The 26,720-nt window shown below is 37.7% G+C and overlaps 1 protein-coding gene across 1 annotated transcript in view; it reads right to left on the bottom strand.

The window, feature by feature from the left end:
- Positions 1-26,720, bottom strand: part of SLC24A4 (solute carrier family 24 member 4) — a gene marked incomplete at both ends in the record, with an annotated part of 79,626 nt that overhangs the window by 18,475 nt on the left and 34,431 nt on the right. The window contains 8 exons of the mRNA XM_079536816.1: positions 5,246-5,388; positions 5,902-5,955; positions 6,516-6,541; positions 8,488-8,562; positions 9,316-9,419; positions 11,422-11,506; positions 13,487-13,561; positions 14,634-14,710. Of these exons, the coding sequence (XP_079392942.1) occupies positions 5,246-5,388; positions 5,902-5,955; positions 6,516-6,541; positions 8,488-8,562; positions 9,316-9,419; positions 11,422-11,506; positions 13,487-13,561; positions 14,634-14,710 (639 nt within the window). The remainder of the gene's footprint in view (positions 1-5,245; positions 5,389-5,901; positions 5,956-6,515; positions 6,542-8,487; positions 8,563-9,315; positions 9,420-11,421; positions 11,507-13,486; positions 13,562-14,633; positions 14,711-26,720) is intronic.

Raw genomic sequence — 26,720 nt, 5'->3', positions numbered from 1 at the left:
TAAGCCTTCTCCAAAAGCACGCACATTGTGAAAGCACAGATAGCACTCCCAAAACCTATAAAGTTATCTTACTATGGGTGCTTAATAGATACTGATGCACAACAAGTAGTCCCCAATGTTTTGTTTGCTCCTCTTGGAAAAGAATGCACAGAATACTATCATATCTTATACATTATAAGGTTTTAAATTATGAAAATCAGCAGTTGTCCAGGAAAAAAAAGAAAGTATATTTTGAGTAAGCCTTTGTTAATATAAAGGAACTTGTAACGAGGTGAAGGGTTTTGTTCTATGATGTGAGAACACAGAGAAACAAAATTATATTCTATCAACACAAGTACAGGCGAGGACTTTTAAAGCTTAACAACAAATCAATATCCTCACAAATGCTACAGACTACATACAGCACATAAAGCAAGGCTCAGCAGACAGGAGACATACCCATACGGTGTTAGAAAGCAGGGCAGAAGGTATGCATGACTGCAATAATTATTACACAATATTATATTAGGAAAAAAAAATTATTTGCTCCTTGTTTTACTGCTCTGCTTAGCTTATCTTCACCCTCCCACTCCCCTTTTACATTGTTACTTACATTAAGAAGAGGAAGAGAATGTAGGAGGTAGAAGTGAAAGATAAACATTAGTGCATGGTTCCAGCCAGGAAGCAAAGAAATCTAAGGAAACATTCAACTCAAGCAAAGGAATTATAATGGACCTGTTCTAAACACACAGAAATCTATACAGTTATAGTTTCCACTGTTACAGTGATGAAATATTTTTGTTTGTCAGGAATAAGTTTTTCTGGATCCATACAGACACGTAAAACATTATGCAATAAAGGTTGTACTGCCTCAAAGCATCTTCTAACAAAGTTATTTGAAAGCTGAAGTAACCTTCCATTTAGTTAAACACAAAAAACCAGCAAGCCTCTCAATCATCAGTAAATGGCTACATCTTTTACCATCCTGCATGTCAGTGTGTTGTTTTGTTTCACTACAAGGAGTTAAGGAGATAATGGACTACAAGGAGTTAAACAGAGATCTTTGGTTTCACAAAGAAATATGTTCTTCCCCAACAATACACTCTGTAATCCAGTCTTGCAGTTAAATCTCTTAAGGTGAAAAGAACTAGAAGCATTTTGCATTTGGCAAACATAAAGCAGCAACTAACTTCTCCCTCTGACATTTAAAACAAATTCACCTTGCTGAGCATTTCAACTGATGATACAAGCGAGGAGCCCAGCCATTCTTGACTCTTACAGTTAGTATGTAGTAGCTTTTCCTGTGAAAGAATATACAAACAAACTACGAAGAAATCAGGCCTTGCAGAATACTGCCCAATCACATTAGCTAACATTTGCCATAGTTAGACAATGAAAAAAATTTTTTTACGTCATCCCTGGAAAAATGGCCAGATGTCTTTTTAAGTCTCATCAGATTAATTGCACTCAAGTGAATTTTTGGTTAAGTTTCCATAGTGCTTCTTTATCTTAAAGTATTACGAAAATAGCATGAAAGCATTGCAGTTGCTTTAGAATTGCCTCTTAAAACAATAAGGGAACAGTGACAAAATGAACTCATCCTTGATAAAAACTGAGTAAAGATGTAAAATAAATCTCTGTATGTATATGAATAACTGCAGCTGTTCTGACTTACTGCAGCAAATCACTCACAGGTTTTAATAACAGCTCTATAGTCTTACTCTATGTGCCTATAAATATAGACACGTTGTCCCCATACAGGACAAATAAGCTCCATCTAGAAACTGCAAAAATCCCACATCTTCACAATTGTGCAACAGTTGATTTTTTTTTTTCAATTCTCCTTTGTGATATTCCTGAGACAAATATCTTCTGAGAACACCTTCTTCTTTTGACAAACTTCCCATATTTCCTGCTCAACATGAGGGACTTCACCTACAGCCCTGCCAAAGTCAACAGAAAGCTTCTTGCTGACTTCAATTCACCTCTAATCACGTTATCACACCAAAAATCCCCACTTTCATCAAGAGCTTCTGTTTTTAGGCAGGCATCAAATCATGCCACCTGGTGGAAATTTATAAGAAAAGTCATGTCTGTGCTTCAAAATAGGAGCACTATTTAAAGTACTAATACTTCACCTTTACCTGTATGTGTAGGATTTGCCCTCGGAAGTGACTTTAGTTTAAAGCAAAAAGCTCTCCTTTTTCTATGTGCAACTACACTAATGGAAGCTTTTATATTGTAGCAGTGGAAGCTCTAGAAAATAATTTAAAAAAACGAGCTGCATATTACATATACACTGTGAATTAGCAGTGCTGCTATTTCAGAAAGACATTCTTGAAGGAGGTGCAGCTCAGCTTAGGAAGCCAGCGAAGTGCCAACTAACAGCAGGCGACCGATATGGCACATGGCAGGTGTCCTATTTTGATTTGAGGTAAGCAGAATAGGGATCCACGTGATGGTTTTCCAGGACAGTTTCTTGACACATAGGGTATCCATCAAAGGAGCAACTAGGCTGGCACCACCATCTTCCACTACCCAATCCAAACTCCATTATCTCCTTAACTTCTTGTTTATCTCCTCTGCTCTTTACCTGTGATAATGCCTACAGTCTCACACTTCTCACAATGGTCCCTCTAATGTGGCATGTATTTTTTGCAATGAATGCTCAAGAAGGCAAAGGGAATCTCACTGAAATTGTAGTCTCAGTGCCTTTTTTTTTTTTCTTTAAAGAAATTTACAGTGGACAACAGCTAGTGGAAAAACCATTCCGATGTGCCTGGGTTTTCTACATGAAAAGGAAATAGGTGGATGGGCAAGCAGTCTGTTATTTCCCTCTATTATAGAGTGGCCATAGAGATGAATCTTCGAAGTATACAATAGAATCATGGAATCCTAAGAACTCTCCAACCTAAATCTACTCTCTTTAAGTTTGAAGCCATTTCCTCTTGTATCACCACAGACCCTGCTAAAGAGTCTGCCCCCTTCTTTCTTGTAGCTTCCCTTTAGATACTGAAAGGCCGCTATCAGGTCACCTCACAGCCTTCTCTTCCCCGTGCTCAACAGCCTCAGCTCTTTCAGCCTGTCCTCGTAGGAGAGGTGTTCCATCCTTTGGATCATTTTTGTGGCCCTCCTCCCGATGCACTCCAACAGGTCTATTTCTCTCCTGCACTGAGGACACCACAGCTGGATACAGGACTCCAGGTGAGGCTTCACCAGCACAGAGTAGAAGGGCAGAATCACCTCCCTCGACCTGCTGTCCACGCTTCTTTTGATGCAGCTCAGGATATGGTTGGCTTTCTCTTGGCCTTGAACACCATCAGGGATGAGGCGTTCACACCTTCTCCAGGCAACATGTTCCAGTGCATCACCACTCTCTAAGTAAACAGTATTTTCCTAACATCTAACCTAAATTTCCCCTTTTAGTTTAAAGCCATTCTCCCTTGTCATAAGAAGGCAGTCTCCCTCCAGCTTATAAGCTCACTTTAAGTATTATAAGGCCATAATGAGGTCTCTCTGGAGCCTCCTCTTATCCAAGCTAAGCAAGTCCAGCTCTCTCCTTTCTTAATAGGAGAGGTGCTCCAGCCTGCTGATCATCTTCATTGCCCTCCTCTGGATTTGCCCCATTTCTGCATCGTTCTTCTGTTAGGGGCCCTAGGCCTGGATGCAGTACTCCAGATGGGGTCTTACAAAGGCAGACTAGAGGAGGACAATCACCTCATTCATGCTGCTGGCCACCCCTCTTTTGATGCAGCCCAAGATATGGATGTCCCCTTAGACTGCAAGCATGTCAGCAGCTGCTGGCTCATGTTCCCAGGTCCTTCTTGGCAGGCCTGCTCTCAAGTTCTCCCAGTCTGTACTAATACGTGGGATTGTTCCAGCCCAACTGCAACACACTGCACTTGGTGTTGTTGGTTGGACTCACTAGGTTCTCGTGAGCTCACTTTTCAAGCCTATCCAGGCATCACTTCTTCCTATTCAACTGCACCCTTAAGTTTATTGTCATACATGCAGATGACATCAGAAACCAAAAAACACCTGAAAAATAAAAACCTTTAACATCTGTATTCTAATACTGAATCACCTTTTCCCTAAGTCCCCTCAATACATCAATTCCCTAGCAGGTATCCTCTAAAACTTGATACGACTGTACCTCCATGTAAGAGTGATAGACTTCAATATATCATAGTCAGTGTTCACAAAAAAATCATTGCAAATGAGACCAACATATTTCAAAGACATCTTCACTTAATTATGCTACCATTAGAGTTACTTTAAATTCAGTATTAAATGGCTGTCTAAACAACGTAAATGAGTATGTGCGCTATCATTGTATAAGCGCAAGTGATGCTACCTACTTTTAAGAGATCCTGGTATAAGACCAAAGACAGAAAAGAGCAGGATTATCTGCATCTGCTGTAAATTCCTGTTTGTCATTATTTTTTACTACATGGGGACCTTTCCAAATTTTTCCTCATTGTTGCTGAGCTCATCTTCTAGAATGTCAGATGTTTGCTCAGAACACAGCAAGGAGACCTCACTCATAAAGAGTCACTCAAGCTCACTGAACTATATAGCTGGAGCTTTGAACAGAGCAATGATTTTTCTCTATAGAAAAAAAAAGGGAATAGTAGAAAGAAAGGCAAACAAGCTTAGAGAAAAAAAAAACAAAAACAACCAAAAAGCAAAAAAACCAACAACCTGGGCATGTTTTTTTACCTGCTGTACCTGATGTTGAGTGTCATCTTCTTACCCTTTATGACAACGAAACAAACAGTGAAGAATCTGCATTGGTCACTTTTACATATGTGCTTGGCAATGTATGCAGAGCTATACAGGCATGTCAAAATCAGTCTTTTGAAGATCTTCTGAACTCAACATGTAATCCCTTTTGCCCACTGATCTGTGCCTTTCTCTCCATCTACACTCAACCTTGAGCTTTTAGTTCCAAACTAGTCATTCTTTTTTTTTTTCCAAGTGAAAACAACCTTCTTCTTGGCAAAAAAATATTTCTTTCACAGCTGAACAGAAGAGAAAAAGGAAGCAAAACTGCTCATGTGCAAAGCAGTTTATTTTCAGAATCTCTACAAAATATAATTTTGATTTTTTTTTTGTCAACTGGTGGCCTGACTGCTGAATTTTCAAGTCAATCCAATAAAATATCCTACTTAAGACTGAATTATAACAGTGTTTTAATCATCATTAAAGAGAAAAAGGGATATCTTGTGAACTGTTATTTTTCCAAGTCCTGTCTGCTCAGCCTTACCTTTCCACAGTAATGGAATGGATGGGTCATCACAACTAGAGGCATAACATTTATTACCATCTTCCATCTCATTGTCAACTGTGTCACCATTTCCAACATTCTTGCTTTTGAGAGTGAAGAAATTTTGCATCTTCACGTTGTACCTGAAAGTGCAAAACAGGTCTGTTACATTTCTTCAACAAACTTTTAAACACCTGAGAACAATTTCTGCAAGCAAGCAGTAAAACATAGATGCACATCTTCTGACAACTAATAGGAAGTTAAGAGAAAAGACTACTCAATTCAGTGGCAGTGTGATAGCATAGCAACGGCTGTACTTCTCTCATAAGACATAGCAGAATGCAAAAAAAAGACCAGATCAGATTCAGGGAAAACAGAACACTGGAGTCATGGATTTTGGAATCAGCACATTCACTATACTACGGCTTCTTTCCTTTTGCACCAGCTGTCAATTTATCTCACTGCTTCTCCGAACACGGTGTTCCCAACTGCAGGCACATATTTGGAACAAAAGTGATTAAGCATGAAAATGCAAGGGACCATACATAGAAAAATGGCTGGCTGCATTGTTCTCAAGAGGAGAGCCAAGGACAAAAACACACCAAATGGTCTATAAACATCTGAAGAGAAGAAATACAGAAGAAAGAAGCACTTACTTCATGATAAGTATGTAGAATGAATACATAATGATGAGTATAAGGCTTTCCCACCTCAGAGAGACAAAAAAAAAAAAAAAAAAAAAAAAAGAGTTAAAAGACCACTCAAACAGCTGTATCCTTCACAAGTTTTATATAGGAACGTTCATTAAACATCTAGTTCAAGTCACATTTGTGCACACAGGACTCACATCTTTTAGATTCGATGGTGTCTGAGGATGGGGAAAGCAAAGCCTATCAAGTTCTGATAAACATGCAAATAAAATGCAATCCATGTATTCCAAAAACATGCTACATAAAAAGAAACCAGAGCTGCCCTCTGAGGATCACAACACCAAGGCATTCTGTTGCATCTGTGCTGAAGCATAGGCTAGGCACTCTTTTAGAAGACTCTTTCAGAAGATGCCTATGATCTTCCACTGGAATCCCGTCTTTTCCTATTCTCTGGGACACTTAGTACAAGTGTAAATGTTAACAACTAGAATAAGAGCAGAAAAACTTTCTTGAGTGTTGTTTACAGGTCACATGAATGAAATCTAGGTATGCTGCAAAACCATTAACTGATCAGTATCATGGCAAATACAGTATGTTAAGGAATAGTCTAGGCAACTTACCATTCTATTTTCTCATCATATATGAACTAGAAAGAAAAATAAAAGGAAACATAAGTTTACATTTCTCTCATCTGTCTTGAAAACATTCAAATTTATTTAATAAGTATCAGTCATATCTAGCCAGAAGCTACTGGAGATTTCCCCTTTTGACCCTTTCTAACCAGAATCTTCACCATATGGATTATGCTTCTCATAGCTCTAAAGCACAAGATTTTTGGACATCCCGTTAATGACAGGGACAGTGTGATGCATGTAATGACTAAGAACAGTGTGAGCATGTGAGAGACATTTCACTTCTACTCTTAGAAGTAAAAACACATTTTTGCTCTGCTCTGTATACTCCTTGTGTGTAAATTGGAGAGAGATGGATTTGAAGGGTGGACTATTTGACTGATGAGGAATTGGTTGGATAACCACATCCAGAAAGCTGCAGTCAGTGGCTCTGTGTCCAGGTGGAAATCAGTGATAAGGGTCCCTCCAGGTTCCGTACTGGACTCACTAGTACTTAATATCTTTATTAATGAGACAGTGGAAGACAGCGGAATCAAGTGCACCTTCAGCAACTCTGCACCAAGCTGGGTGGTGCAGCTGACACAACAGAAGGAAGGGATGCCATCCAAAGGAACCTGGACAGGCTTGAGAAGTGGGCCCATGAGAACATCATGAAATTCAACAAGGTCAAGTGAAAGGTGCTGCACCTGAGTTAGGGGAATCCCAAACACCAGTACAGACTAGGAGATGAAAGGATTGAGAGCAGCCTGGCAGAAAAGTACTGATGGATGAAAAACTGGGCATGAGCTGGTAGTGTGCTTGTAGCCCAAAAAGCCAATTGTATCCTGGGCTGCATAAAAAGAAACATGTCCAGCAGAGCAAGGGAGGTGTTTCTTCCACTCTACTTCATCCCTGTGAGACCCCAGCAGGAGTACTGTGTCTGGTTCTGGAGCAACATAAAAGATGTGGACCTGTTAGTGTGGATCCAAACGAGGGACACAAAAATGATCACAGGGATACATCATCTCTCCTACAAAGAAAGATTGAGAGCTGGATTTGTTTAGTCTGGAGAAGAGAAGGCTCTCAGAAGATCCTTATTGGAACCTTTTAAGACTTAAAGGAAACTTGTAAGAAAGATGGAGAAAGACTTTTTAAAAGGGCATGTAGTAACCGGACAAGCAGTAACGGTTTTCAACTGAAAGAGTGTAGACATAGATTAGATATAAGAAATAAATTATTCACTGAGAGTGGGTAGGCACAGAGAAGCTGTACATGCCCCCTCCAAGGAAGTGTTCAGTGGTGGGCTGGATGTAGCTTTGAGTTACCTGATCTACTGAGAGATGTGCCTGTCCATGGCAGGGTGGTTGAAACTAGGTGAGTTTTCATTCCCTTCCAACCAAACCATCCCATGATTATACAATGCCTTTTAACTTCAGTATCTGATCAGGCAACTAGTGATCTGTACTTCTAGAAATCAAATTAAGTGGCTTCTTCCCTTCCCTGCCACTATAAAAGTGCATGTTCAGATCTACTTCACTGTTCTAAACAAAGTGATATCTCACTGGTGCTCTATTTAGAAAAATTCACTCAGAATCTGTGAAATAAAACTATCTGTGAAGAAGCAAGACACAGACACTTTCTCTATTTAAAATAGAGGTGCAAGGTAGAACTCAAAAATTCTCATATCCAGTAGCAGTCCTGTGTCAGAAGAGAGTGCCAACTGCACCATACACTGCTGGTCTCCAGAACTTCACATACCATAGGTACAAAATGAATGGATATGGATTGACATGATGGACATACATTCTGTGAGACTGTATAAAAGTTTTTGTATTTGGCAGATATAGTGGTGCTGAGTTTTCACTTCTGGATGTCACCAAAATTAGTTAGGAAAATAATCGTTAATCAGCACATATCAATGCTTAGCAAACAGTTCCTCCAAAATCAAGCAATAAAACTAATTGATAAGAGAGCTACTTACAACAATAAGTATGATAACAGATAAGGTGTAGTACACAGAGTCTCGGAACACAGCCCACTGGGTAAGACAAACCACCTGAAAAATATCACAGCTTTAGACAACGAAAGCAAGCAATTCTAAAGACAAAACAGTGGCTTCCATCTTGCAATCATTTGGTTGCATGAGCAGAATTATGCTCAATCATTCTGAAACAAATAGTTTTATGCTAACAGGATCTTGTCAGTCTGTTAGACAATGTATCTATAATAACCAGTGTTGATAAAAATAACCTAGAAACTTCCATTTATGAAATAGATTTCTTACTAATAATATTTTAGTTTACCATAATTTCAACTGTAAAGTACAACTCATAGTGCAACAAAGCAATGGCTCCCATATCATTCTAATTGTGGATGACTAGCAGACTAAATACAGAAAACTATAAGATACACAGTCTAACCACCCAATGAATAGATTCAAGAAATCTCATGACTTTCTCCTAATTTTTTTTTTTTCCAATCAGAATCAGAACCAGGAAAGATTAGCAGAGGCCCCTGATCTGATTGTGGACACAGTATTGTAAGAAGAGGAATGAGGTTCTTCTGTATGCTGCACGTTCAGAGTGCTGAAACTGCAGTTGAACTTTTTGGAAGCGTTTGCTATTTGCAAAGCATTCCATATTATTTTTCCCAAACTGACAGTTCCTCAGCTGCCAGCTCATTTTTTGTTGGCTTTGTTGTGTTTTTATTAATGGTTCTTCCTCGTTTTTTTTTTCCCCTCAAGTACCTGTTCATGCAATCCAATCAAATATAAGCAATTGAACTTCACAAAGAAAAGCATCTTACTAACCTGTCCTGCAAACAATCCACATACACCGACAATGCAGAGGATGTTGAAAACTGCTGAACCGACAATGGTCCCTACTCCAACATCTCCATGAGTGATAAATACACCTGCAGAGGAAAAAATGTTACTACCTCCACCACTTCATTTTAGGCCACAGATAATTAGTCAAAACACGTACTACTTAGGAATAACAAATCATTTGAGAGTTTTACTGAAATATATTTCATAATAAACACTCATTTCTCTGTGGAATATTTTGTGCTTTTAGTCTAGCTAGCAGCTTCACATTTTTGGATGAACATGTCTATATGTACGTATTGTATACGTACATGTATTTTTATTAAAATTAAATCATTGCCTTACCCAGTTAGTTCTACACTAAGTCCTGCATTTCACACTTCAGATGTTACTGGTGTAGTAATCCATTCAAATGAGTGAAAAATATCTCCACTCACATCAGAAGCATGAAATTCCTCTCACACAGTATAATAAAGCACAGAAACCTCTCTCTTCGGCATTCAATATTTAGCAGCTTTTTGGAATGTCTCATAGTAGTAAGAGATTCTTACCTCAAAAACCTGTGAGTGTTCTTGGGTGCAGTAATGTGTGTCTTCTAACTCCAACACGCAAATAAGATTCAAACTTAACTTATTCTACTACCAAATTTCACATTTCCTTTAGTTCTAAACTCACATATGCCTCAAATACTTATCTGTAATAAAATTCTATCAAAATGGCAAAAATATAAGGGCTGGAAGAGATCTGTATGTATTATCCAGTTTAATCTTCAACACTGAGACAGGACCAAAGACAACTTCTTACTTCTTGAATGCACTACAGAGCTGTGTCTTGTACTTCAAATGTTTCACTAAAGGGAGTTTTAGAGACTTACTTTTTTTTTTGAGATTACCTTTAAGATAAAAATTTCTAAACCTCCTACCATTGCGTGTGTGTGTGCCTGTGTGTGTCAATGCATCTGTTCTATTTTGTCTGCAACTTCTTTGAAACTCATAAAATCATTGGATATAATACTCCAAATGCTGTCTAATGGAACTGAACAAGGCAGGATACTTTATAAAGCTGATGCTTTATAAACGGGTCTAATATACAATCACCTGCTACTTGCAACATCCCATCATCAACTATTATTTGACTCCTGCTTCTCTTGCAATACATCAATGTCCTTTCAGATCTACAGCCCTCCGAGCAGTTACTATACCCTTTGGGTATATATTCATTATTTTTATGTTTCTCATTTTCTGCCATTAAACTTCATCCTGATTATTTCAAATTGGTCAAGATCCTTCTTTATCTGCAGCCTTCCATCTGGTGTCCATTTTTTCACTCAAGTTATTTATAAAAATAAGACTGAAATTTATAGGATGTCTTCAGCTGCTTTAAACCTAGCTTTTCGTTAATTAATATTTGAAATCTGCTTTCTAATAATTTGGGCATGACTTTACAGTACATTCCTTTAGACTGCATTTCCCTAAAGCCTGTATGACTGCTAGTCATGATAGTAGCAGAAAGTATATTAAAGCTTTACTAAAAACAGATGAATCATATTTGCTGCATTCTTCCTTCCCTACTAGCATAATTCTGTCTTAAATGGTTCTGCTTTTGTCGCTGAGACCTTCTTTCTATATAAATAATCCCTAATAGTATAGAGATTACTTTAAAAAATTCAGTAAGTAATGTACGCAGAACATTATGTCTTTCTGACTTTAGCAGATCTATATTAATTTGCTCTTCTTCCATGTTTCTTGTTCTCCAACTTCCTTGCTAAAATTAATTTCTTTTATTTATGAGAAAAGAAGCAAAAGACACATCAAATACTTCTAATTCTTTCTCAAGGGATGGATACAATACAACTCTTCTTTTACTTTCAGTACTCAGAATCAGCCACTCCTGTCTGTGTTTTGAGAGGAGATTCACAGTTTCATGAGATATTTTGAGTAGTTAATTATACCATGAATCCCAGATTAGCTGACAGCTGCAATTGCTGTCTATAGTTTGACAGAAGAATAGTAGCATTTCTGGATGCCTCTGCTTGACCTGCTGCTGATTTTTTTAAGAACTCTCACGAAAGCCAGTGTGTGGGTTCCATACCTATAACAGATGCAAACAGCTCTGGCGTGGAGCTCCCTGCAGCCATGAATGTGGCTCCAGCAACATCTTCACTCAAATGCAGTCTCTGGAAGAGAAGTATTGGATATGTTCCTCAGTTTGCAGTGCGCAGTTATACAGCTGTAACAATAGAAGCCCTACATTTTTTGGCCACTGAGCTATTAAAGAACAAACAGCCCCTGTGATACAGAACTATATACTGCCAAACGTATAGTTGGCAAATACACTTTGGGCAAATAAAATGCTTTTAAATGCTAAGTCAGTGGTCACATAATACTACCTACTTCTAAATAACTGATCAGACTATAGTGGCTTTGATGTTAGAGAGAAGCATCTCTTGCACACTCAAAAAGATTGTAAACTCCAATGGCTTTCAAGAATTCACTTTTGGAATTCTAAACACAATCATGCAAGAATTAAGGTCAATTCTTGGAGTCTCTAAAATGTAAATCTGGTAACAGAAAAATATAACCTCTGTGAATGAAACTTACTAACAACACTTGTATTTCTATCTTCACTCACAACAAAATTAGTCCAATTAGATAAAGACAGGCCTGTGCATGGCAGTTAGATCTATTTTTATGACAGTGTCTCTTAAGTGCTAATAGGATATAGGTGCCTTAGGTGCCTTAGACTTCTAAGACCAATAGAGACGTTTAGCTTCAAAAGTGGGCTGTGACAGTTTAATACTGTCTGAGAATATTCTCCTTGAACTATAAAGACAGCTTTTTTTGAGACCATCTAGACTAATTGTTAGTACCTCATTTCTCTTAAAGGACAGAAAAGTGAATAATGACAGGAAGGACCAGTACAGAAATAATGTATTTCTCAGGCAATACACAACATTTTATACTGATAAAAATGGCATGCTACAAAACATGACAAAACAGAGACACATTTTCTTATTTTATCATGTGATCTATCACTAGTCATACTGCTGAAGGAGCTCAAATATAGGTACACGATTTGAATTCTTCTTAGCTGTCTCAATATTCAGAAGAACATGAGACAAAAGACAAAGATTTTAAGAAAGAGCAATGAATTAATTGGTACAACCCAACTGGTACAATTTAAAGAAGGTGCGTATGAAGTATGCTGAAGATAGAAGACCTGAAAAGGGAATGAATAGATTCCTATTTAATACTTTGTTCATCTTGGTTGCCTCCCTAATTCTTCCACCTGTCCCTCTACTGATAAGTAGAAGTACACAGCTCTACATAACATTAATAGGAATTGCATATCTGTCTACATATCCATAGGAAAATTGACATGCTTTTATATTAATTACATGCATTTTTCAGAAAACGGTCACTTCCTTAAAAACACTGAACATGAGTTTTTCCAATTTTGCCATCAAAAAGGAAGAAAAATCTGGTTTGGTATTTTGTGTGCACTTCGCAATAGTCCACTGAACACTTAACCAATACAAAATGTTCTTGCCATGTATAGGTTCTAATCCCTCCTGATGATCACTCTTAATTAGAATTCTGCATGTAATTTTTCAACATCTTCACAGCAATTACGTAAAGGAATTTGCTATTTTTATTTAATATAAAAATATGTATTCTCATTCCATATCAAATCACGATAGATACTTTTCATTTACATTCTCCCTTTTCTACACTTGATCCTAGGCACCTGCTCCATGTTGATACAGTGGTGGATGCTTAACAAAAATTGTACAGCCAACGTATTAATTTGAAAATGCACAATTGTTTTTTCTTCACAAATGAATCTTAAAACTAGAGTACAGTAACAAACCCAAATCATCCATATTTCATATCCACCCTACCTACATGCTTCAGACACTCAAGAGTTGATTTTGCCAATTGACCTCCTGAAATTTTTCATTTTTGCTCCTTGAATGACCCCATGGGGACTAATGGGCTAAGTTTACAGCTTAGATTTTTGATGGAATGCCTTAATACTCTGAAAAGGACTGCAGCCAAAAAATTAACAGGAAGGAACTCCAAACAATGAGGGCACAAAATGTTCACTGCAGTGTGTAAATACATTTTCAAAAGAGGGATAAAGTTCTTTAACATACCTCACAAATTTTCTCTAAGGATGGAACAAAGAAGTCATCACATACTATAGCCAAAGCATAGAACATATACAGAGCCTGTAAGAAAGTAAATTCAAGAAATACTTCAGATGTTTCCTCTGCATAAAAAGAGGAAAAAAGTAATGCTACATTAATTCAGACAGATAAGAATACATAACTTCGTTTTCAACCCCATTTTAAACAAAAACACCTCTGCTGATCAATGCATGGCATAAAAGTAGATTCTTATACCTAGGGTTAGGACAGTAATGGTTGCCAAACCCTAGAATCTGAAAAGCATGACAGTCCGAATGAAAAGGGTGTAAAAAAAAATTTATAGACAGGAAAATAACAGGCAGGACTTTACCAAGTTACATGGTCCTCATTTATATTTTCAACTGATAACTGGATCAAGTAATTGAAAAGAAAGCAACACCATGCAGATTAGCAACATAAAATAATCATACCTAGAAATAAGTGGACCCTGAGCATGGCTCATTGCAACACACCTCTCAGTAATGATTCTGATTTCATGCATACTTACAATGCTCCCACTATATTATGTAACCTTATGTTTCCTGAAAGTAGGCCTAATCCTGCTGTTCTCCATCAAAAACGTCTCTTTTGTTACATTATTTTTCCTGAGCTAAGAATGGAAAACTGAAGCCTGTAGGCCTTATTTGTTTTGCTTTTTCTACAATGAAATATAAATCTCGATGTGTTTTTTTAATATATATATTTCATCAGATTTGCTTTTTTTTTTTTTTATTACAATTGCATCTTTCGCATACAGGAACAATAGAAAAGAAAGAGATTCAAGAATCTTCCACATCATAGATTATGTCATCAACAAAGGAACCCCAAGCCCTGTTTATAATCCCTCTGTGCTTCATGGAGCCAGAATTTTATCAGCAAAGAGGATGAATATACAGGCACTGTAAATTCAGACCTGTATAATATTCTTAAATAAATACTACGTTTTGAGCATTTGTACCCACACAGGGATATCTAAAATACAAAATCAAAGTATTAGAAATAGGTCGATAAATACAGAGGGCTGCTTGTTAAGGGTTAATGATCAAAAACTAACATGATCAATATCTTACAAAAGAAATAAAAGAAAAATTAAGCACGGTAGAGGAAAACTTACAGCAATGATGTGAAGGAGAACCCCTCCTTGCTGCCGTTCTTTATTTGTGAATATATCGTCAGGAAATTCATGAATGGCTGAAACAGAAGCATACATATTTTATGTATTTTACAGGACCTACAAACAGAATAGTGAAGAATAAGGATACACCTGTAGAAAAATATGACCAAACATGAGTGTATCTTCCCACTTAGTACACTGCAACCTGCCAAATCAGAATCTCTTTTCTGCTTTGTAGAAAAAAATAGAGAACTGAAACTATTATAGGTGTCACTATTTACCATCATAGTAGTCACTTAAACCAACCTCCAGTGTACCAAACATGATACATTATTAATGTCCTATTTTCAGAATTAACTCTCCTGAATGGTCTCTAAATATACTTCCAAAATGGTCAGCACAGGCACTAAAAACACCATTCTGAAATAACAGTCTTGGCTTTAAGTGTGGCTTGCTCTGAAATATTATGCAATGACTGTAACAATCCATCAAGTTCTTAACTACAAATTTTTATATTACTCTGCAAATCAAACAACAAACTGTTCACAAAGAATAAAGTTATTCCAAGAATTTTCCCATGAAGACTACTATCACTATCTAGCAAAGAAAGAGATGAAACAGAAACAATAGGTGGAAAATAGGAATGTATGAAGTCATGAGTTCTGGGATTAATTCTGTGTGGCACTGAGGTTGTGTACAGTTCAACTGAAGAATTTACGTTAAACACAGAGGCAAGAGGGTGAAAAATGGACTGAGTTACCAGCCATTCATGAATCACCAAACACACTTGAAATTCTTAGCTGTAGTGAGAGGACACTCTAGTTTCAGACTAGAATTACTTTTCAATTCTGAAGTGTTTGAGTTTTTTACAAATACAAAAACAGTCCATTTGTAGTCCGTATATTCACATGCTTCACGTGTTTAGCTCCATAAAGACTTGAACCCTGTTTGTGCAAAGGTCGAGATTTCATAGCTTGTTTTTTCACTTGGTGTCCATTACAACAAACACATCATCTTGAAATGAATATTTTGGCAACAGGTTGTTTTTAAAACCTTGTATACACTAATCTTACCTTCCTTCCAAAAGTCCAATTTACCATTTTGTGAAATCTCCCTAAATTCTTCAACCTACTATTTAAAAATCACTACAGTTTGCTTAATGGTACTAACAATCTGTAAAACACTTAGAAGTTCAACAATGATGACTTACTGCAATTCCTTTGCTGATTTCAGTAGGCCTTTCATTAAGACCTGCTCTCACTAAGACCTGTTGCATTCTGACAGGAACCAGAATTAGCACTTCATATGTTGAACAGAGCTTTTCCAAAATAAAGATGCTTCTTTTCTTTTAAATCTTAGAAAAGAAAAATCGTTCAAATTTATTGTAAATTTTCTTTAGATATTTCTGATACTCCTAATCATAGGTAAATGTTATATTTCTGGTCCTCCTTCAGTAATCACAAGGAAAAATGAAAGTAACATGGATATAAACTAATTCACCAGTACAACTGCATAATAATACTCATTCAATAATTGAATAAGCAGAATGCCATTCAAGAGTATGCAGAGTACCTCTGCACCTAAAGATCATCAGCACACCAGTATTTTTCAGGATTCGTTTCAAGAAAGTGGGTCCAGGTTGCTACATAACTCCACATCACAGCCTGTGAGCTGCACTGCAAGGAGATGTGTGGCCTTACAGAACAGAATGGCTGTATAAATGCAAGTCATACCATGAATAAAAGACATTTGCCTATCAATCCAAACAAACTCAAGTACTTGTAAAATAAAAAAACGGGTCACTTTCCTTTCTGTACAGTTTTTCACTGCTTACCTGTGAACAAGGAAAATGACAGCAGAAATATAACATTAAGTGGGAGAAAACTGGTTGCACTGTAGTCTTGAGATATTGCATTTATAGCAAACATCAGAAAAACCCACAAGCTGCTGGTCAAGATGCAGCAATCTGCAGTGACTCTACCTACAGATGAGTATTTTAAGATACTGGAAGAACCTTATATAAATTTAACAGTCAAGCAGGCTTCCTGTAGTAATGCATTACTATTGTATATCATATACTTTTATATATATATATATGTAAATATATATATATATGTATGTATGTATACACTACTCTAAGTATATACTGTACTGTTATTAGTTGTATGCAATTTAATTAAATTCAGTAATATCATTCCCTCCATGTGGCAATTAGGAGGAATATCCTTTTGGAACCAACGCTGGAAAGTCAAAAATATAAGAACTTGTCAGCCTCACTCGCTGCCAAAAGCAAAATTTCTCAGAGGAGTTATTTGCTACCACATGAAATACAGAATGGGAAAAATTAATCAGCACCCAAAGCATATGTTTTTAAATAAAAATCCAGCCATTAAAAATTAATTAAAATAATAAATAACTAAAAAAGCATTAAGGAGCCCTCTTCTCCAGGAGAAAAAAGTGCTACAGCTTCTGACATGCTCCTACACAATATGATCCTTCCTGCAATACTGCCTAAAATACTATGACCAACATGGGAGCATACAAACCATGTATTTGAACAACTACATTCTTTATTACACTCTCCATTTGTCCTTCATCTCCTCCATTCAAAACAGGGCTCCAGGAGTGCAAGTATTCCAGCAGTGGCCCAGGACAGCAGAGATAAGAGCCCTGGCCTGAGACTCCAGCAGCGCTGAAGCAGAACTACAATATGGGGTGCATCCTTCCATATAATGGGAAGGTTTGTAAAGGTTTGAACCCACCATGACAAGTAGCTGTGCAAGAAACACCATTTCCCCTACTGCCACCCAGAGGGAATATTCCCTGTTGCATGATTTGGCAAAACTAATGTGTCATCAGGGGAGCTATTACCCAGCTGGCAATTTCCTTCCCTTCACTGTAGAATATTTCACAGTATAACACTAACAGTGGTTGAACAAGTATAAACCAAAATTTCAAGAAACATTAATAAAAAAACAGTAATGGTATCTTTCCAATGCAATTTCACTTATGCAAAGTTGATACTAAATAGGAAATCCAAAGACCAGAAGACGTCAAAGAAAAGAAGAGGGAAATGAGCCAAGGCTTCCGATGCCAAGGAAAAGCAAACAGCTTCATTGCAAACCAACACGGTTCATATGTAGAGTAAGATGATGTTGTACTTCTAATAACTACTTGAACTAAACACCTCCTCGCGTCAGAGAAATACTTTCATATGAATAAGCACAAAGACAGCTTCTCTCTAACATAACACTTCTCTCTAAATAGAACTCACATCATGCAATTCTTCCAATACATAGATACTACAAAATCTTTAGTAGTCAGGGAAGTTAAAAGTTTCTGGACTCTGCTAAATAAGATTCCATCCTTAATGAAATGGCTACCTGCCAGTGATATCCAAGGTAGTCTGCAGCTTTTTAGCGTATTTGCTTTTTTCATGGTTTTACTATCCAGATAATCGTAAATTTGGAATAATCATCATCTATAAAGTCTGTATTTGTCCCTATTTACTCACTGTACTGTGTTTTCAAGATTTTAAACACGGATCTGCTTTTCTTATCCACTGCTCTGGTAATCCGGTTGATCACGAAAAGACTGTCTGGACTCAGATTCCTCAGGCCTGGGTATCTTCATCACTTAAGCAAAGGGCAGTGGTATTCTCTCATTTGTACAAGCTAACAAAGGGGGTATATCATTACTGTGTTTCTGCTCTGCCTACAGCCTACAATATGGTGAGTTCAGGCAGGAGAGCACCGCTCTACCTCAGCAGAGATATTTTCTCACGTATGGGAGACGTGGCGATCTGGCAGCCTGAGTGGGAGCTACATCTCCTTAGTTTTCACTGAAAAGAGACAGAACAGATGGGAAGAGAAGCTGAAAGCAGTACATCTAACAGGGCTAACCTTTGCCAAAAAAGGAGAAGAACATACACCAATCATCTTTAAATCAACTAGAAATACAGAAATATTTATCCTGCTGGTACTGCTGCAGAACCATGACTCCTGCAGCTCAACTTATCAAGCACAGGGGGGAGGGCACAAGAAGGCCAAGTCTATACTGAAATTGTGATTGTTCTGCAGCTTGCTCCCTCTCCCCAAAAATGACATGAGCAGGGACACAAGGAAAGCTTCTCTAACCACGAATTTGAGGTAGTGACACTGCCACCTTTTACTCCAAATGTTGAAAATATTAAAAACATCTTGATTGTGATATGACAGGAAGAATGACTCACCTTTGATAGAAAGCTCTGACTGAGCTGCCTGTGGCTAAGGAGCTAACACAGGTATGCAAAGAGCATGCCCCACAACAGCACATCACAGAAGCCGCAGAGCTTAAGATGTCTGCGTGGCTCCGAATGCAGATCTGATCTGCAGCAGACAGGGGTAACCCAGGCATGCCAGTGACACTGGCACGTGCTTAGGCTGTTACCAGATTACTTCTGGGTTCCAGCAGAGCATTGTTCCCATATGCCCTGTCCATACCGCGTGAGGCAGTCTGCCAATGAAGTTAAATTTCAAAATCTCCTAAGCCTGACAGAACATCTCAACAACCACATGGATCTGTGGTTTTATAACCCACCTCGACACGTGATGTCTTTACCTTATCAGCTCTTGATTTACTCACACAGGCAACAAACATGCTGACCCTTAATACCTGCTAAATGTTCAAGCATGTTACACCTCTTTACCTTCTCCTCATAGGAAGAAAGGAGCTGTAGCTTTCTGAAAATACATTATCAACTGGTTCCCTCTGCCTTTGCAATGAAGGTGATCAGGCAAATAACACACAAATCTTTTCTTTGTGAAAGCTCTTCGGGAATATTTCCTGCTAATTTATACCAGTTCACATTGAATGGAATTTTGTGCAATACTGAGTTCAAGAAATGTTTGGACAATGCTCTCAGAAACGTTATTTGATTTTGGGTGGTCCCATGTGGAGTAGGTCTCAGTGATCCTTGTGCAGTTCCTCCAACTTGGGATTGGATTTCTGAAATGCCTGCATGTTGTTCCCCCTCTGCCCCGGGTGCACATGTCAGGATACATTACATATACAAGCTGTGATATCTACTCCTGGCTTTCAGTGGGTGCCCACCATTGGACTCACCCAGGGCACATGTATAAGGAGAGTAAGGACAGGCAAAAGGCAGAATTAAATACTTCCAGGTTATCTCCCTCCATAAACATACTCATAAGCCAGATTGAATATTTCAATTTAGTGCCATTTGTTTAAGCACTGCAAGCAGCTTTAGTCAACTCTGCACTTAGTGTGTTTATATTTATGTGCAATTTCCTTTTTACATTGCAGAGCCTCATCTTCCTCAGGCTTGGTGTTACATTCAACTATGTGTATTTGTGTCTCAGTTATGGAACACCAACTTTCACTGTGTGCAGAAATAAGCTTCTTTGGATGCCTCTCATGAAAATGCATTCATCCTTACTAGGCATCAGCAGTAAAATGTCAACAGTCTGAGCACCAAAAGTTGAAATTGCAAGTCTCCTTGGTACTGTAGCTTGCACTAATTCATAGTTCCACACCAACATAAACCACTTGAAGATTTTAGCGAAAGCCAGGAAATCACCACTCTTACCATCCCCACACAGTGCAGAGGACCCATGTCAGCTGAGTTGCTCTAAATCCAAAGGGTAAGTATGCCTTAGAATTACCGTTGCTTTCAAAATATCTGTGGGTTTTAGCCCACACTGTTCTTCAAAATCAACATACTCGGACGATTTTTACTGAAAGCAGGTCATCATCCTGAATCAATGGAAGAAACTCTTCCCATATTCTCTTTTGCACTATCAAGATGTCAAGAGTCATCCGCTAGTTCCATTTCACATATTAGCTCAGATGATAGAGCAGTCACAATCTCAGAAATGACTGTGGTGAGCTCACAATAGCCCAATAAGCATGTCAGTCCTGATGAATGTCATAATCCACTCATCTGATCTTTTTTTTGTAACAACATATTTTCAGTTTTCTGACAGCAACTGTGCAATTTAGAAAGGAGCAGGGTCACTTTTGTTCGTAGAAATGTACTGACTTCTTTTACTTAAGCATTTTGCTGTTAACAGTTGAAACCTGAAGATCATAATATCATGCTGAAATTAGTGCACGTATATACAAAATATCATCCACTAGTCTTCCTTTTTAACAAGGCACTTCCTTTTCCCAAACAAGGCACAGTAAATTTTAATAGTTATGAGGAAATCATGTGTGCCACAGTACACTAAAACCACATTTTTACAGAATTATAGGTAGTCTAAATTCATTAAAAATATCACACAGAAATCAGACTTAAAAATAACCCTTTCCAACTGCACGTGCTGACATGCCATTAGGTCTGAAGTGTCAGTGGAGAAAAACAGCACACTCAGCAAATCCTTTCATACACGAAAACTGTTAAATTTAAAATCTTACAATGCCAAAATAAAAAAAGCAAACACACAAAATGCATAAAAAACCAACAAAAAAACAACCCACCACCACAATTCAGTGATAATCCTGGGTGCCATCCGGAAAAAATAAGACTTAGTAAGCTTTAAGCTCCCATTCCTATTAGACAGCTGTTTCTAGTTCTCTGTAGCAGGATGGCATGTGGATTTTCCCTCAAATACTCAGCTCAGATTCTGTAGGATAATAATCCAGGCACCAGTATCAAAGCAAACCCAGAATAGACAATTCAAAGAAATGCTCTCATGTGCTTGAAAAATTTTGCAGGAAATTCCTTTAAAGATAACTCTTCAGTAAACTGTTTTCACAGGTTGTACTGCTGCTGAGCAAAGTACAACGAAAGTACATGAAATACCACCCAACTTTTTTAGAGCCATTTGTGCATACTCAGTGTAATGCTGTGTGAAGCCAAAGATCAAACTTTCTATTTCCAGGCAAAGTACCATATGGCAGGAGGCACAATAAGAATCCTCCCCTGTAGTCCTCACCTTACAAGCAGTAGAAATCATGAGCAAATTTTATCTCTGCGGTATAGTAATTCAATTTGCATTGCTCAACTAAAAGAAGGCTGCCAAATGCGATTATCTGTGTGATGATAAGTAGCAGCTCATGAAGCAAATAACTGACTCAACTTTAAACTATTCAATCCATTTAATATATGTATTGTAAGAGGATGGTGCATAGATGAAATATCCTTCAAAGCTCTCCCTCCATCAGCGTGAAAACTATGAAAATTTCTACACAGGATTGGATTAGCTACAATCAAAAGTATCATTAATACCTTATTAAACCCTGGACTTGTATTTAATTTATTTTCTCTTTTATTAAAGAAGTGAATCATTTGTACTCATTAAGGCAATGTCAAAGGATCAAACCAAAATACATTAACAATAATCTGCCAACAAAAAGAAAATCACAGTGGAGTCAGCGATGACACATGGGAGCAGGGATGACACGTGGATGCACAAGTACAGTAACATGGTGATGCATTGGCACATCAGAGTGCATCAATACATGCATATTAGGCTCTGTGCTAATGCTTTTAATGTCCATAAGCTTTGGTATCATCTTTTTTTTTTTTCTCTAGCTTCCAGCAATATGCTCTTTAGAAGCTACTTTTAAAGAGTTATACAACATTTGCCTCATAATTAGTTTTCATTTCTTTCTGGGAACAGCTAGTTATCTCACATTATTTTCTCTTATGGGTAGCATTACCCTGTTGCCTTCATGTAGCTGCATCTCATCCCTATTCCTGCAAAGAAACAGGTCCACAGGAGACAGAAAGAACATTCCTGAACATATCTGCTATGATCCGTGATTTCAGTGCAGCTATCAAATTGTGATGTCCACTCAAATTAATTAATAATGAGGACAAGAATTTTCAAATCAGTACTGACAAGAGGTGAAATTACCTATACCCAGTTTTGGTGTATTCTCACAACTCCTTAGAATTGAGTTCTGTGTAGTGTAATGCTTCAACATGACTCAATTCTACAGCTTAGTTGTGCCTATGTGAAATAAGCAGTTGGTCTCAGGAACCAATCACAGAATTTCTCAAGTCAGTGAATGTCAACTGTGATTACAGTACTGGTTTAACAGAGCACGCAGGTATTCTTCAAAACCTCTCCCAAGGACGCCAAACAGTTACTATTCACCTCTTTCCCATCCCTTTTATTGTACAAGCCAAGACACTAATGCCAATTCCAGCTTTTTTCTCTTTTTCACTTACTGTCTCATGCTGCCTCAGCTATGTCAATAGTGCATTGTTCAGTCAAAGATGCCAATGCAGTTCAAACAGTAGCAGGGTCCAGCACTGGTGCTGTTTCATTGGCTGTGTCAGTTTTCAGCTTGGGGGGAATAATTTGGTTAATCCTCCATTCAGGACTGAATAATCATTGTGGTATAATGTAGAAAGGCTTAAATGGTACTAACTAGTGTTTGTTCTGTTAATTAACTACATATTTCTGCCACTATTAAAAACTAATGTTTTCTACGCAGTATTTTCCTCTGTTTTTTTTTTTTTTCTTTTCATTTTGAGCATCATACATTCTAGCCCCCCTCTCCTTTCTCATGCACCTTTCCCCTCATTTTTTGTTTCTTAAAAGTTGATGGGTTTTATGGCCAACAGATTCTCAGATTCTTTCTTCATCTGAGGTGAAAGCCATCTGCCTATGCGGGGTTTTGGACTCCACTTACCTGCATCCTTTTCAAATCCAGATAAAAAGTGACTTCCCTAGCAAAATCCTTGTCTTATTTAGGGTGGGGGGAAAAAAGAAGTTTTTGGAAAAGAGATACCGATTGAATTAACTGTCTATGCCTTTCACATATGAAAGGGTAGCTACAAAAGGTGTGGCAATTTTTTTTACAGGCAAACTTGCAGCTGGAAACAAGGAGGAGGATCAAACATCACTTGAGTTCTAGTGAAACCTAGCTTGCTCACCTGTGTGCAACAGTCAGAAGTCTGCTATCAAGGAGAGCCTGTGATGTCTGCAATGTCAATGACATCTACAAGGGGACTTCAATAAAAATCTATTGGTAAATTGAATAACCAAATATAGTCTGGCTTCAGTAACAAATGGCTCTGAAAGTCAACTAGGCAAGCTATGGTACTTACCAAACACACTATCAAGGGTGTAACAATTTAAAGATAAATCAGCAACCCTGGTTGAAATGAAGCTATATTTGGCACAAAAGAATGAAGATTTTACAAAAGATGGACTGTAACTCTCTGCTTTTGCTACCGAATATAAACTAGAGCTGTTTTTATATATTGTTGCACTATGCTTTAATGAGAAGTTTAGCAGTCAGAGCAGACCAACTTCTGCCCTGTTCCCAAAACAACTCTTTGAGCAGGCATGCAAGGAACAAGCAATGAAGAAACAGTCCTTGACAGATTTTTCTATATAGCATAATTTCATAGCTGGAAGAATCTCATTTTTGTGCTGCTTTAATGTGCAAATAAGAAAATCAGTTAATTGGATATGGAACTAAGTTGAAGTCTCCTTTCTCTTTTAACATCTGATGAGCTCCATTTGGATGTCACCCTTTTTAACCCTAAGATGTATTATTATTACATTGATGCCACGTAACAATGGGGTCAAAACTGCCCTTCAAAGTTAAAAGCTTGCTAACAGAGATAGATTTAATATGAAGACGACTATATTTATGAATGTATATAGATGGAAATAAATTTTCCTTAGAAAATACCATTGATTCTGAACATTTCTGCTTGCAAATTCATTATAAAAGTATTTCTCTATACAATCAAGCTCTACTTCCTTGCTTTCTTCAGTGAATTTAATAACGTGCTGCTAGCTTCTTATACTTGCTGAAGAGAGACCTCAAATAACACTATATATTATGTTATACATCTATGATATGAGGAGAATTCCTGTCTGGTACGCCAATAGAAGTGACAACCACACTGAAAATAAAAATGACAGGCAAAATTCATCTCGGTCAAGGTCAGTTCACAAATAAAATTTGACCTGCTGATAGCTAAAAAAGTTGCAGGTTACTTGACAAGTGAACAGATTACATATAGAAAACACTGAAAAGGAAGAAATTAGCAGCCCCAAGAGGTCTTTTCAGAGCTTCCTTTCAGAACAGAAATGCACTTTAAATGAAACCGTGCTTTTGTGCCTTCAGCACAGTTAATGAACAATAACAGGTTTTTGAATCCCCCTTACTTCAGCAAAAGCTGCAGTATGGCTTATTTAAAAGTAGCTGTATTGGCACACACCATTCTTTCTCCCTACATGCATGGAAAAGGAAATCAAATACAATGTTTAATATATGAATGTTTTTACTCTTTTTCTGATAGCCAATCCAACTTGGAATTTTAACCATCCAGGAAAACTGTGCTAATCTCCCAGCCGAAATGGCACAAAAGCTATAGATGATGTCCTCTATCAAGTGAAGATTGAGTTCAATAAACTGTTTTTTTGGTTTTTTTTTTTTTTTTTTTTTTGTAGAAAAAATATATTTTTTATGGATATGGAAGGAAAATGGTAAGAAGGCAGTGGTAAAAAGTACTGCTCAAACATTTAGTTTACCTTCTTGCAAATTCAGAATTGTTTCCAACCGTGCATTTACATGTGCTTTCTCTCTTTGAGAAGGAACAATAAAAATGCACAGTACTAAGTCAGAGAAAATCCCTCTGAGCTGATCTCTCTTCAGCCAGAATTCTCAAAAATGCACAGCAGCAGCAAGCCAAGATTTTCAAGCAGCTGTTGATGCCCCAAGCTGAGATTAGCTAATTAATTCTTTGAATTTTGCTAAATTGTTTTTTAAAAATCCAAAATAGCCACAGTGTTAGAAAACTCAGGGTTTAGAGAGAAGTCAGATTTTGGAGTATTTAGTATTTTTTTTTCCATGTATGTTCAATGCTTTGAAAATCTAATTTTTATATGAACAAATGAAAGTACAATTTTTCCTTGTGAGCCATGCTTATGTGGTGCAGCCAATTCTCATTACTTTGTTGTAAACCATATGATATTTGCTTCTTTTTTTTTTTTTTTTTTTTTTTTTTTTTTTTTTTTTACTTTTCCTGAAGTCAGGCTCTGGAATTAGGCAGTTATGTAAGAATCTCAGCTTTCATTTAAAACAAAAAATGTGCTTCTAGTCTTTTTGTTTCTGGAAAAAGGCCCAAATCCAAAAATGTGCAAAAAAAAATTTTTTTTAAAAATGTCACAAATGTTTCACCTTCAAGCAAACATCACAAATTTGCAGAGTTTGCACATAAAATGTACCTGACTTGCAAAACATTAAGAACTGATCCTAGTACAAAAAAGACAGGGAGCTGTTGGAGAGGATCCAGAGGAGGGCCACGAAGATGATCAGGGGATGGGAGCACCTCCCCCATGAGGACAGGCTCAAGAGCCTGGAGAAAAGAAGGCTACGGAGTCACCTCATTGCAGCCTTTCAGTGCCTAAATCAGGCACTGAATCAGTGCCTAAATCAGGACAGGAATCAACTCTTTGAAAGGGTAGATAACTGCAGGACAAGAGGAAATGGTTTTAAGTTGAGCAAGGGAAGATTTAGGTTGGATGTCAGGGGAAAGTTCTTTACAGAGAGATGGTGAGGTGCTGGAACAGGCTGCCCAGAGAGGTTGTGGATGCCCCGTTCCTGGAGGTGTTCAAGGCCAGACTGGATGGGGCCCTGGGCAGCCTGGTCTAGTATTAAATATGGAGGTTGGTGGTCCTGCATGTGGCAGGGGAGCTGGAGCTTCATGATCCTTGAGGTCCCTTCCAACCCTGACCATTCTGTGATTCTGTGGTATAATTTTCTTGCTTAATGATGGATTATGCCTTTTACAGTCCTTAACTCGAGCATGGTAGTGCTTTGATTCAAGCTGGCAACCTGTCAGGAAGCACTAGTTACAGCATACATTAGCACATCTTCTCAGCCACTAACACAATCACTCCATAGTCATTCAATCATTGTGTGAAGCCCTCGAGATGTTTTTCCAGAGCAGTTGCTTGCATCTATGTTAAACTAATCTGAGGCAGATTGTTCAGGTTAACTCAGTAGTAAAGACACAAGCTGAACAATTTTCCCAGCTGTGTGGTTTAGTTAATACCAACGTAGGGAATGATACACTCAAGATTGATTTCCAGCAGTTGTTTTATCCACTAG

The sequence above is a fragment of the Tetrao urogallus genome, assembly GCF_951394365.1.
Source record: "Tetrao urogallus genome assembly, chromosome: 6".
NCBI classification, from domain to species: Eukaryota; Metazoa; Chordata; class Aves; order Galliformes; family Phasianidae; genus Tetrao; species Tetrao urogallus.
This window is presented reverse-complemented; position numbering and strand designations above follow the sequence as displayed.